This window comes from Phaseolus vulgaris, chromosome 6, assembly GCF_000499845.2.
Source record: "Phaseolus vulgaris cultivar G19833 chromosome 6, P. vulgaris v2.0, whole genome shotgun sequence".
Classification (NCBI taxonomy): domain Eukaryota; kingdom Viridiplantae; phylum Streptophyta; class Magnoliopsida; order Fabales; family Fabaceae; genus Phaseolus; species Phaseolus vulgaris.
The window spans coordinates 24,827,310-24,842,698 of record NC_023754.2 but is presented as its reverse complement, the minus strand read 5'-3'; the positions used below and the strand labels follow the sequence as shown (position 1 = coordinate 24,842,698).

The 15,389-nt window shown below is 27.6% G+C and overlaps 1 protein-coding gene across 1 annotated transcript; it reads right to left on the bottom strand.

The window, feature by feature from the left end:
* Positions 1–1,795: 1,795 nt before the first annotated feature.
* On the bottom strand, positions 1,796–2,592 carry LOC137832163 (cytochrome b561 and DOMON domain-containing protein At5g47530-like). Its single transcript, XM_068640192.1, has one exon. It carries the CDS (start codon positions 2,452–2,454, stop codon positions 1,882–1,884), a length of 573 nt encoding a protein of 190 aa, XP_068496293.1. The 5' UTR covers positions 2,455–2,592; the 3' UTR covers positions 1,796–1,881.
* Between the last annotated feature and the right edge of the window lie 12,797 nt (positions 2,593–15,389).

Sequence of the window (15,389 nt, the reverse complement as noted above, 5' to 3'; positions counted from 1 at the left end):
ATTTCAAGCAACTATATTATTTGGTAAAGTCATTATTCTTTTGTATCTACGTCAATCATCAACGTGAACATCATCACACTCTCCGATCCCAAATCTATCAATGAAAAAAGAGAAAAAGTTTGCAGAAGAGAAACTTAAACTAGAGAAGAAAAAAAAAACAAATTGTTTAATCAATTCATCATTTTTCTTTTACATATCAATTTTTTTTTTCAATTTCGACTCATCTAACATTATTTATGTATGTATGCTAAATTTCTATCATCATAAAAGTCGAGTGAAAAAAAAATGCGAATACACATACACAGCTGCAGCTGCTGTGCGTATGTGTTCCTGCTAGTAATTATAAACACAATCAACTTTATTCAGTCAATTATACTTAAAATTACTCATCATAAATAATCGTTACAATGATAAAAAAATTACAAATACTTCTATTCTATAATTATGAAAATTAATTAGTAAAAGTATGTACATAACCTCTATACTTAAAAGTAATATATATTTTCTTTACTTAAAAATTAACATTCTTTTAAATTATTCTGTAAAATTATATATTTTGTATTTTTTTAATATGATAAAAATATAAATAAACATGCATAAGAACACTTGTATATTTCATTCCAACTCAATTGAATACTATATAATAATAGTTACATTTAAAGACAAATACTGCAGCCCTTTTAAATTTTTATGTATTAAAATATTAAATTTTTTTATCTATATTTCCTTAATTTCTTTTATGAAGAACATTTGTTAGTATTATTTAAAAAAAAGTAAGTGCGTAAACAAAATAAATTATTTGTTAATTATCTAAGTTCATTTTATTATATACTTAATTAAATTTATTTATTTATTTAAATAAAATCGAATATAATTAAACTTAAAGTTGAGTTCAAATATTTTAAATAAGTTCACTTTACCTTTGTGATCTATTTATCTATACACATAATTTCTCTTCTAAATTTGGCAAGGGATCCTCCTCCTTTTTATTAAAATAAAATTAGTGATTGGACTTTTGCACTGACAAATTATTTTTGTTTGTTAACAAAAAAATTATCGTTCATGCCTTTAATCAAATCACACTTAAACATAGTAATAATATATACAATATATCTATGAATAGTACATATAGATCAAGTGTTATTTATGCTTATAACTGCAACCATTATATTGAATCATACAAAAAAATAAAATAAAAAACTTCCACTTCGTCATGCACGAGGGATGTGTCGTCGATAATTTGGGTCTTTTTGCTATTCTTCTGCCACAACGGAACGAACAAAATCTCTTTACTGCCTGCAAAAGAAATATATAACAATTTGAATCAGGATACACTTTATTATTCTTTATATAATTCGAAAACTCTCCACTTTAAAAGTCGAAACTAAAAATTATTAATATACACGTCGAAATGCATTTTAGGACAAAAACAACAAATACATATGTGATAAAAATATACAGATATACACATGTGATTTGTTAAAAAAAAAAACACTTTCTTTTTCCAGAAGTTTGTGTAAGAGAATCAATGAAATTTTGACTTTAAATCTCTTGTTGGTGGCTGCCAATCTCATATCCTTATTATACCATTGCTGAAGACTTGCAGAGTAGTCCAAAGAACAAAACTTTACGTATTTTTCGGCATGTATATAAAGAAAATCAATAAATAGTTAGATTGAAGGCATGCAATCCCTCAACACAAGCACATGCACACAAAAAGTGATGCATGGGAGAGAATTTATATAACTTTGTTCATGCACATAAGGAAACCAATTAACAAAAAGTATCCATACAAGATTGGTAAAGCCAGGTACTTACATTAATTTATTCTTCTTGTTCTAAGTGAATATATACTTCCCACTTGATCTTGGCTACCTTGAACTAGAGAAGATCCAAGCTTTCCTTGGCTTGGAGGTTAGAAGTAGCAAGTTGATGCTGTGCAGGGGTAGAAGCAGATAGAGGACCATCTTGCCAAAGGTGGACCAAATTGGTGGTACCATTTGGAAGAGTGAGGGTAGCATAGATGGTGATCTCACTATTCTGACGGGTAGCTCTCAAACTAGAGATGGCATAAGAGATGTTTCCCTCTGCCAACTGGGTTGAGTAACCTTGGATGGAAGAAGTGTATGCTCTCGGGGCACCACCGGATTCTGAGATAGCCACCAGAGCCTGTGCTCCAACCATAGCTGAATTGAGGTTGTTGTTGGGATTGATGGCCCATGCAACCCACCTGTCCGAAGCGTTGATTCCAGCGTGTCTGAATGCCATGTCCAACTTGGCTGTGTTCTGGTCGTAAGTCCAATGGAGGTACGAGGTTAACTGGGGAAGATCACGGCATGAGGTGAAGACCTTGTTGTCTGTGAAGGTGTGGTTCAGGCATGTCTGTGACTGTGCTGAGGATTTGAGAAGGAGAGAGATCAACACAGATAATGCAAGCCTCAAATTTCCAGCCATGTTGTTACACCTTACACTTCCTTCTTTCTCTGGCTTCTGCTTGTAGTAAACACAACACAAACAAGCACTCTCAAGTTGAAGGAAGTGGCAGAGAATGAGAGAGGGAAGAAGGGGTTATTGTAGGAGTGGGTGTGGGTTATTTCGTGTGTGTAATGTTCAAAGGATGACTAATCTGTTAGAAGAAAAATAAAATGTTCGATCCTGTAAAGTACTGAAACAAAACCCTTATTATAATACATCTATCAACTACTATCAAAATTTGTCCATGTTTAATTAATAGTCTACCGGTACCGGAGGAAGGATAGAGTTCTCAACATTGGTCAGTGCCGATGACCAAATTCGTTAAGCTTAGAGAAGATTAACAAGCGGAAAACAATAACTAAATATTATCTAATATTAATATTAGATAATATCTCTTTAATCATATTCCAAATGTTAATCTCACCTATTAACAATTATTCATAATATTCATACAAATAGTTACAAGTTTCTAAAAAAAAAAAAATACATCATCATCATGTATTAACTTGCAGGTATGATCCGACGAAAATTTGTGGAAACTTACGAAGGAGTGAAAGATAACTAAAAGATGAGGAGGGAGAGTAGTTCACACAAAGAGAGTTGTTTAGTGAAGTAGAGAAGGGAAGAAAGTGACCGACACACCTAAATAAAAAATTATAATAAAAAAGGCATAGATTAAATATATAATTGTAAATATATATAATATTTGAAGGTTTTTCATATAAAATGTTACAAGAGCAGTTCAGAGAAAGAGAGTTGTTTAGTGAGGTAGAAAAGACCTAAATAAAAAAATTGTAATAAAAAAGACATATATTAAATATACAATTATAAATATATATAATATTTGAAGGTTTTTTATATAAAATGCTACTAGAGCAGTTCACACAAAGAGAGTTTTTTTTAATGAAGTAGAGAAGGGAAGAAAGTGACCAACAGACCTAAATAAAAAATTATAATAAAAAAACTTAGATTAAATATACAATTGTAAATATATATAGTATTTGAAGGTTTTTCTATAAAATGTTACAAATATTATTTTAAAATATTATTGACAAAAACAAATTTTATAACTTTTAAAGTTTGATGTGATAGTGGTACACCTTCAAATTCGATATGAGAATCCCAATTTTTTGTTTGTCTTGATTCAGTCACAACTCTATAAGTCATTTCTCATGCAATCAATCTCATAAATAAATTTGAAACCGAACACACTATTTCTAAAACCAGACCAAACTAACTACTTCAATCAAATCAATAGGAAACCGGTTTGAAGACCAGTCTGTTCATTCCGCAAAACTATAACAACTCAAAACTAATGCAAAAAATCAATTTAAACTGAACTTTTCATTTTTTTATTTTTTTTATTTAATTTAAATAGCTCTAAACACAAATAAAAGTGCTTGTTTGTATTTCATATCAGTTTCAGTTATTTTGTCAACTATTATATTTTTATTTTATAAAGCCTACAATTTAGCCATTTATATTAATTAATTTACATATTTTTAATCCTCGTTTCTATTAATTTTGTATTGTCTTACTGGTAAAATATTGTATAATATAAAATATATAAATTTACTATCTACAAACACTGGAATCTGCTATAGTCATGTTTTATTTTTTGCTCTGTTATGACAAACCTGTAACAATTAGATGAATGTTTTTACTGGTATTCCATTAAAAAGAAAAACTGAATTGAAATTGTTATGATCTCAGAATCTATAAAGACAAAATAACTCAAGTGTGTTCTTAAGGAGAAATATATTCAACAAAGATAAAGTAATTCAATCGATTAAAGTGGTATGCTGATTGTGGTATAGCAATATGGACCTGAAACATTGTACACTTTTTATTCAATGGGATTGTTCTCTTAGATCTGTTTATATAGATAAATCTTTGAATCTCTTCTTGCTTTTGTTATACGAAATTTACAATATGTTGAAACAACATGTTTATATTGGGCTAGTGCAGTGTCGAACAGTTAAATAGGTTGTAATTGTAACTACCTCTAATGTAGAGAAGGTATGTCTATTCACATGGGTAGACTTATTCTTGATCCCAAAAATATAAAGTTAATTGCTACTGGTTAAAAAGATGATAAAGTATTAAACATTGAATTAGCAATTTCACTCTTTGAATCACATATCTTACTATAAATTGAGGAAAGTTTGTGAAAACATAAATATGTAAGCATGGTTGATGGGGAATAGTTGCATTTGAATACTAAGCACAGAATTCGTCACCGCATCAACTTTTTCTTCATCCCCCACCACCGTTGGCTTTTTTTTTCCTTTGAGTGGCGTGTTGCTTGGGAGATTAACGTGATGATCTGTTACCAAATATTCAAACATAAGAACTATTTGTTAGAAAAAAGGACCAAGGGATGATTTTAATGGTTGAACCTTTGTTAGAAGCTTCGATTTGAACGTGGGAAATTATTCAAAAGCAAATTTATTGCTGGAAATATTCTGTGCGAAATGTTGTTAGAGATCAAGACAATGCTTCGCATGGATAACGGGCTTCTTAATAAGCCTTTATTGTTTCTCATGTCTCAATCTACCGGTATTCTAGTCATAACATTTCCTCTTTCAATCAGTAACATCGTATGTAATACTTTAATTCTGTTTTGTTTTTGTAACTTTGTTATTCTTTTCCTATGATTTCATCTCAAAAGTGCGACTCAAAATTAAAAAAAAAACAATTTCTTTTTCTTGTCTCATATTTCCGTTAAAAAAACTCCGATAAAAAACAATTTAGAAGTCAAAAAATACTTCTTATATTGAGATTTTTTTTATCAAGATTTATCTTCAGTTTCTTGTTGGTGAGTACATGTAAAGACACTTCAACAATCAAGTTATGAATATGTCTAGATTACGAGTATTATAATAAAAAAATCATTATCTTTTACTTTCGGATCCTTACTCATTTATAGTTTTTATATGGACCTAAGGATTATTTCAAATCCATAAAAGCCTAATACTCTCTTAATATTATTTAATGAGTGATTTGTATTGTGATTAGTTTTTATTGTGAATTTTCTCTCGTTGGCGAAATCATCTTTTGATATAATTCTTGTTGGATCGAAGGATCGGTATGTCAAGAAGAACATTTGACAGTGGAATATTTTATGGGTAATAATAAAATAGAGAACCCCAATTTCATAGCTCATTATGCTGGTAATTGTTGGATATATATCCCTCGACTACTCAAGTAGTCCATTCCTAATCTTTCCTTAAGCTTTCTTCAACTCGTTTTGATCTTCTCAAGTGAGAATTTTGAGCTCCTTTTTTTCTCGTGTTAAAAATTGTTTCTAGTGTGCAGCGGAACGAAAAAAATTCCTTATGAAGGAGGTTCTCTAGACCGCTTTATATTGACATCCTACTCCAATTATATTACCTCATAATCATGTAAAGAATTGAGTAAGCTAGCACTGAAGAATATCAGTGATACTAAATTATTCACTTTCTACTACTGCATTCTAAACCTCGTACTCATTTTCGTTTACTTCCTCAGTATTTACTCAAAGTAGTAGAGTGGAGAGTCACCATCTAAAAAAGCTTTAATGCTATATAACTCTATAAATTGTTTGTAACTCACCGTATGAAACTTTCTTTTTAATTGTGTATAGTTCCACGTGAAGATGTCAAGAGATAAAAATCATAGCAACACACAAATGTGTGCTTTAGCTATCTTTCCGACCTCTCATTTTTCTTAAACTTCCCATGTTTTTGGGATCCAGAAATAGTAAAGGAGAAAACGAATTTGAGTTCGACATGAACTAACGATGCAAAAAGAGGGAACTGTGGCGTTTGTACCGACAAAACTGGAAGTAGTTTACAGAAACCCAAATTTGAGAGTGCACTTCTTCCGCCACCTCTATCCATTTCTTCTTTATCCTCCAAAATATGAAAATTTCCACTATATCTTTAAAGTCTCAAAGTATTTTTGGTTTTCCGGTATAGAATTTATAAATTATTTTTTATTTTCATATTTTAACTGAAGTAAGCACCAAGCAATCTCAGCTACCACTCATCATTTTAAGATGGAGATGGTCAAATGATTTTTGGATTGTACAATTTTAAAGTTTTTTTTTTAAATAAATTTAAGATTGTATAATTAGAAGTTAAAAATACTCATGAATTATGATTGGAAAACTTTTTGATATTGTACAATTTAGAATATAATCTTAAGTTTGGTATGATATAATCCAAAAAGGGTAAAAGGGATTTTTATATTTGTGGAGGTTGAGAAAAAGTGTATGGAGGTGCAGGAAAAAATAGGCAATTTGAGATAGGGTGATTTTGGACCACCCCCAAATTTGGTGAGAAAGTGGTGGGCTTTTTCCTGTATGCATGGTTGATTGGTAATTTAGTTTTGGTCCAGTGAGAGTTAATATGCAGAAGTGGTAGGAGAGGAGAGGCCAGCATTGGGCCTATAAAATGTTAGCCTTTAATAGATTGGAGCAAAGTGGTGGGGTGAGGGAACCTGGATTTCAGAATACATTATAATTAAAGTTGGGATTGGGACCACACCATGCCATTCAACCACCTACTCCTAAGCAAAAAACCATCATATGCCTATATCTCTATCTATCTCTACATTTAAATTTTCAAACCAAAGTTATATTATCATTTATTAAGTATTCATTATTAAAAGTAAAAAAACATGTTTTTAATCTATATATGTTGAAGATCTCACATCGACTAAAAATTAGAGCATCTCATTGTATATAAGTGAGTGCAAACCTCACCTCATGAGTCAATTTTATGGGGTTGAGTTAGGCCTAAAGTCAACTTTTTAATATGGTATCAGAGCCATTTAAAGTATATCTTAACGAATATTTATTTGATTTATCAGATCACCTACTATCCGACCGTTATCGGACTACTCATAATATGTTATCTCACGCATAACTTCCACTAAATGAAAAAAAAAACAACATAAAAAAGTGTATTGAACCAAAATATCAAAAAAAAATAGCGTCGATCAACCTATGAGTCAACTTTTTTTCAAGTATAAAATACTCGATTAAAAACATATTTACTTTAAAAAAAACTTGTATACACTTAAAAAGGTTAATTTATTCTAAAAACATGATCTAATTTAAGTTATTACAATATAAGGGAAAAAACTATAAACACAAACATTAATGAAAATAAATAATAATAATAATAATATTAAGTTAGAAAAACAAACATTCATAATCTTATTGAGCTAAAATGTATTTCACGGTTAGATAATCACATCTTATATTTAGTTTTTATTAAAGAATCAATACACTTATATTTAATTTATGTGTACTATATCATGGTAAAATATTATCTTAGGAAATTTGTAAAATGTTTCATTAAAAATATATTATAAATTTGGATATACGTATTTAAGTAAATAAAAAATTGAGTAATTGAATTTTTTTAGGAAATAAATTAAGCATTGTGAAAATTAGTTATCTTAAAATTAAACCTTATATAATTATAAAAATAAATAATTAATAAATTTTTAATGATTATATAAGTTATGTTTATGATTAAATAAATAAATATTATGTACAAATTATAGATAATAATTTATAAAAAAAAATGTATATAATACTAATTATACAAACTTATAGACATAAACAAAAAAATATATATATAGTTTGGTTTGATGTAAAAAAACATGTACTTTTTTATATTTCAAAAGGAATTTTTTTAATCAAGTTACAAGAGTAAATTTGAATAAAATCATTTTTATTTTAAAAAATATATTATTTTTTTAATTTATTTTACTGAAACATTATTTTAATATTACATTGGAGTAATTATATTTTGGTCATAATTTTAACCTACTTTATCCAGAGACTTTGGAAGTTGAAGTGTTTTCAACACATTTAATGCGTTGGTCCATGAAAATAAATTTTTTTAATAATAAGTTAAGTTAATTTGTGAAACATGGGTCAAATCCAAAGATGCATTGAAAACTCATAACTCTTTCAAAGTTAAAAAAAAGTCAAATTCACAACTTTTAAAAAATATTTAAAGGCTAAATCCAAAAGTACAAAGACTTTAATCACATTTTAATTGAAAATATATAAATTAGAAATACATTTTTATTATGAATCATGTTAAGATTTTTGTACACTTTTATTTAACTATGAAAAAACCATCAATTACTTTATACATACACATAAATGAAAACTGTGCAAAAATATCGTATTAATAAAAAAGAAAAGTAAAACCAACTCATTTGATTTTAAAATTTGTACAACTCATTTGTTATATTTTATAAGCTTGCAAATATATTTATATTTTCAAAAAAAAAAAATGATAATTACTATTTACATTTTTGAGAGAGAGTGAGATGAAGATATAATGAAGGGACAGTGCTAGATTCTGAACGAATACTCCAAAGTTTGTGTTCCCATTTTTCAACCTCACTCTATCACTATAATGCACCCCACACCTACTCCTACTACACTTATCATTTCAATGCCCCTTTCTAAACATTGAATTCATAAAAATCTCCAATGTCTCCAATGAATTGTCACAGTTTTTGCTCCCATTAACTTTATCATCAGATTCACACAATTGAAGAGGAATCAAATCTCTATTTCTTTTATTTTCTATCTCAGTAATCAGGCCCATATGCAACTGTTCCTTATGGAGTTCCTAGATTCTGTTCTTCTGCATGCATCATTCGTGTATCTGTCGCTTTGGACTTTTTCTTATTCTTCTGCATGCACCAAAATGCTGATCAAGAGATCATATAGCTGTATCTCTTTATGCCCTGTACAAAAATTAACAATTTGATGATGACAAGTGAAGAATTTGTATTTCGTTTTCATATTTTTTCAAAAATAAACGCTTTCGTGGAGAACATCACGAAACAGAACTTAATGAGAAAGACATGAGTGTACAACAAAATAGGGTAAATATAAAAAAAATGTTGCTGTGACATGCTGTCTTGAAATTTTAATAATTTAAAGAAGTAAAATAATTATTATATTTAATCATGTGACGATGGATATGGATCCAAGGAAGGTCCTTAATGTGTGGTAATAGTGTCAGAGTGTAGTGATGGTAGAGTAAGTTGAGAAACAGTTTCGAATGTTGAAAATTAATTTGAAAATTTAAAAATAAACTTTATATTGTCTTGGGACTTAGGGAATAAAAGTGGTGATTTATATACTGTCTTGGAATATTGTATTTTAGTTGTAACTTGAAAAAGAAAAAGTGTAGGTGAGATAAAGAGATAAAGCAAAGGACAACACGGGAGGGATTTGTTTTATACACGAGTGGTACTTGGTACGCCCCCATACCATATACTTTGTACGGAAATAATTGCTTCAAATCATGTCATTTTTATACACAAATAATAGTAAGGTATATTTCTTAACTCACAGTGGTAGAAAAGTCAACAATATTATCACCATGCTTCTACTAGTTTATTGCCAACGACTTCTCTAATAAAATCTTATGAAAACAATTATTTTTCTTATAAGTTACTAGTAGAAACACATAGGCGTATTTGGTTTTTTAATATTATTATTATTATTATATATACTATTATATGGTGTATTTATATTTATTTAAATGAAATATAAATTAATTTATATACTATATTTATTTTAGCTTAAACAAATTAATTTACTTTCTCTTCAACTAAGATGAATTATCAACTCCTATACTATATGTTTTAAAGAAATTCACAGAAAATTTAGATATAAGTATATTTATAAAAAAAAGAAATTATGACAATAATTTGAAAAATCATCAAAATAAATTTGTGTATTTTTTTAATCTAATTTTCTTATTTTTATAAAAGATAGGATTACTTTTTTTATTAACACATTCTATAAAAGAGTTTGACTGGAGTTGTAATAAACTTTTCTAAAGTATTTAAATTTACTAGGTTGTAGTTATCTCCTAAAGTATTTAACTCTGTTTCCCATCTTGTTTTATTATCGCTCTCTTCTTTTATATATTAATCAATTCTTGAAACTAATATTTTAAAAAAAAGTAATTTGAACCTGTAGTAGTAGTATGGGTCGAATCTGAAATTTACATAAGTGGATAATTTATTAAGGTTAATATTTAAAAATATTTACATCATATATATCCGTGTAAAATAAGGGATTTTAAATAATCAGTCTAAATGAGAAAGGAGCATTTAGTTATACTGAATTTCTGAAACAAAATGTTGTTGTACCAAAATTAGTGACCATTTAATCCTTATTCGATACTGAGATTAATTATATGCCTGAGGAATTTATTTTTCATGAAGTGAAGAGAAAATGGAAATTGAAAGCAAGCAGTGATTCCCCACATTGATTTGAGGGCATGGTGGTAGCAATAGGCTTGTAACGTTAACGTTTTGAATGGAATGGCTGGGAAGGATGGATTGAAAAATGAATCTTTAGCTCTTGGATACACGGCCCCCACGTGGAGTGTAAACGAGAGGTTCTCTCATAACAATGAAGGCTCATTCATTTTTCCACAACCACGTAATAATGTCATGTCACACATCATTCTTCATTTCAAATGCCACCTCTATCCTAACCATCTCTAATACGACAAAACTTAACTCTAAAACTACAATGTCATTTTTTTAATTAAATAATTTCTTAAATAAGTACAATATATAAAATTACTTCTGCTCATCGTAATCCTATTTAAAAACCTATTTTATTATAAGACATCCAAATATATCATAATTTTCTTAGACTTTACTCTTTATGTAAGTTAGCATGTTCAATATTTTAAAATATAAAGAAATGTATGATTTTAATAAATTATAACAATAATATTTATACTAAAAAGGATTTATACTTATTTAAATATATTAAATATTTTTTAATAGTTTGAAGCTCTCTATCTTTTAACTATATATTTGTTCTTTAAAATATTTACTAGTTTATTCTTTAAAAAAATAATTGATTTGATCATATAGGCTGTCTAAAATATCTATCGGATTGCTTTACCTGTTTTCCATCCTTATTTATTAAGAACCATTCTCATAATTCCTGCATTTTTGTGTAAATTTTTTAAATAAATCTATTTTTTTAAAATTATATATGAAATCTAGGCAATGTTTAGTTCAATTTTTTTAAACATGTTTTTTTTAGAAAAACAGCATCGAATATAATTCATAGTTTTAAAATAAAAATTTAAAAGAAAAGGAAAGATGATTTTTTTTTAAAAAAAAGTTAAGAAATTTGAGGAAAAAATAGTTGTTTCTTTTGTACTCTCTCATGCAATTCTCCACCCCACTCTTCTCACTTTACCAATCTATCATCTCCATTTTTCTTGCTCTTTCATCTCTCCACATTTTTTTTCTTGGGTCCTTTTTTTTAGTAAAATAAAATATTAAACTTTTGTACTCTGAATTTTAACTTAAAAATAATTTCTAAGTGAAAAAATAGTCAAACATAGCTTTACGAACTGCAGGATTATAGTAAAAGTTATTGAAGCCAAAATTTGTTAGGTGGTAGGGTGTCCTAAGATGATGTAGGTTGACATTGGAGTTGAGTAATGTTGCACTCAACTTTAAATTAAGAAAGGGACAAATATACAATAGTGTTTACACGAGAACATGTTGGAAAAATTAAAATTAGTGTAAAAAGAATTTCGTATACAAACTTTAAATATATTTATAAAATTTACTCATCCTAAATATAGTTAGAGAAAACCAGATTTTATTATAAAACGTAATCACTAATTCATTAATTTTGGTATACTTTTACTCAATTTTAAAATTCTCTAGTATTATTAAATGATTAGGTTCTCATTTATGTTTTATTGTCTTTAACTTTATTTTTCCTATCCAGATTTTTTCAAGTCAGAGTAAAAGATCTACCTTATTTTCACTATACAAAAATTCCAACTTTCTCGCAGCAAGATAAACCTATATATGGTTAATTAATTGAAAAATAAATGAAATTGGTACTAGAAGCAGTAGTATTTCATAATTGTTGTTGTATAGTAGAAGATTCGAGATAGGTAGAGTGCAAAATATAGTTGAAATAGTGATTAAGACCAGCAAAAGGAGAGGTATTCGTAGATAGTTTTTCTTTGTTTGGCAAAAGCTTATAAAGAAGTGCGACCACAGAGAGTAATGAGTAGTAACAAAAAGTAAGTGTGCAGAGCCATGATTAGTCTGATAAAGAGAAGTGATAAAAGTTCAAAAAGTAACTTTGTTAATGTGAATACAATAACTCACAGTCTTTGGCTTCTTAATGATATTCTTCTAAACCCCACTCTTCGTGATCTCACTTCTTTGCGTGTTTAACTTCCCAATTCCCTAACCACACTTTGCACCAATCCACGTAATGTATCAGTTGGTGGCTTTATCATATTATTGGTCAAATACGCGTTCTCGTGGACGACATTCGTTAGTTCAACTAATTAAACTCCACTTATTTAATTATCATTTATTCCTGCATAAAATTGCAGCTCTATTTAATTATCATCATTACAACTCATTAATAGGTTTTAAATACTTTAATTACAGTTTAAGAAACTACCGTACCATTACCCTGTCACAAAGCTATTCCGTGAAAATGTGAGAATGCAAAATTAATCAACATTACAACGTAGCATTTATTTTGATTGGAATCAAGGTGAATATATTTTAACTTTCTTATATGTTTATTCGCTTTAAAAATCAGATATGTCATTAATTAAAAAATTAGTTAATGCAAATAATTATTAAAAATAAAAATGCTAGTAATTTAAAAATCGTGTACATTAGTAATGCAAATTAAAAAACTGCATGCGTTCATTGCATTGCTGATGTAGTCGGCAAAGTGTTGGAGCAGCTAACACATTCAACTTTAGCACTGACGTTGAAACTATTATTCCATTTTCGACAAGTTGTTCATTATTCATAACAAATCAACTTGCGCTGCTCATTAGTTATTTTCAGTCATTCTCAAAAAAATAAAACTTTCTGGATAATATAATTGTCTTAATCCTTGCATAAGATAAAGAATTTTCGAGAAAAAACGAAAGCTGCAAGTATGAATGAAACCAATATACATTAGATAAAACCAATTTAAATATATTTATATTAAAATACAACTTGAGTTGTGAACAGCTCAGAATGCTACATCCTTACAGAAAAATCAAATTAAATAATCACTTTTAATTTAATTGTCGAAAGGCACAAAATATTCACCGCAAATATCAATAATTTAAAAATATTTATATTATTTTTAATATCGTATATATAATAAAATATTTATTATCAGTTAAATTTATTAAGTGATATTTTTCTTAATAATTTGTATTAAATTTGTTTTTTTCTGGTGTTCTTGTGTCGTTTTGAAAAAAAATCATAGTCATTGCTATGAATCTTCAATTTTAAACACAAGTTTGGCATGTTGCTACAATTCACCCAATAACTTTTGTTTGAAATTGACTTTGGACTGTGGTCAAGTCTAATCACTTAGGTCTACCTAACTTGATTCTAGAAACATGTTTTTCACCAAGGCATACCTTCATTAAAGCATGAGTTTTTCGCAAAAAACAATTAAGCCGCTTAATATAGTAATATTATTATTGGTGATAAGATTAATTCTATCTTTTGAGGTAGTTCATTTAGTTCAACTTTTTAATGAAGAATGGTTGGAGATATTTAACCCACTAACTTATTCGGCTCATCTTATTATAATCCGTGAAAAAAACGCGTTTGTAATGGGACAAAACCAGATAATTCTTTCAGCTTCGAATATTTTTTAAATTTTGTAAAACTATATATAAAGAATAGCGCAGGGTTTCATGTTTCTGTTTCATTTTCATATAAAACTAATATTCTCTTTACAACCCAAGATTTTAAGTTTGTAGATAATTAGTGAATTTATATATATATATATATATATATATATATATATATATATTTGTTGTTGATGTATTAAATAAGAGTGTGAAAAAATGGTTATTTGAAAAAAAAAATTGAATTAAAGTGAACCATCTTACAAAATAGTTTGCTTAAAGCCAAACCATTTTATTTCGATTATTTTATATTGTTTAGATTGATTATTATTGTGTTTATGTAAGGTTTAAATTCTTAAAGTCAAGTATGTAAGGTATAGAAGAAAAAAATTATGAGAGGGATGTAGATGGAGAGATGGGGAGAGAGGGTTAAGGAGAGTATGAAATTAAGAAAGAGAAGAATGAGAGGAGAGTTAAAATACATGTAAAAAACATAGATGATATAATAATTTTTTAAAAGTTTTAAGATAACAAATATAAATAATTTTTCAACTTAATTATGAATAAATGATGAGTCTTCTAATATAAATTAATAGAATTACAATTTATATATTTAATTATATAAACGGTACAGTTATATGTTTAATTAATGAGAGTTTAAATGGTTAAATTAAATGTAATCAAAGTTTTAAGATTTACTTCATACGATCATATATGATATATAAATTATAAGAATCAATTTGATTAAAGTTTATCTTTATATATATATATATATATATATATATATATATTATAAAACATAATGATTCCTACAAAACTCTAAAAGTCTCTTCAAAAGTTTGTTTAAGGAATTAATAGTTGTTGAAATAAAGTGAATTTGCCAGCAACACAATATTAATTGTAAACCAAGAATACTCATCTCTAAAGTATATTTGCATAGTTTATTTTTTTACAACTCAAAGATCCAACGAAGAAATGCAACCTTTTTTATACATTTTTACTATAAGTTTTCTTTGTAATTAATCTTTGATGAAAATTTGTATTTTTTATTTGTAATTTTTTCATTTGTGAAGAATTCTATGCTCATATTATTTATGTAAGAATTAATCTTCTTTTTAATATATAAAGAGTGACGACTAAAAAATAGTTGAGATTTTTTTTCAATATATAAAGATGGCAAGTAATAATATTTTGAAATTGTCAGTATAAAAAATATATTAAAAATAC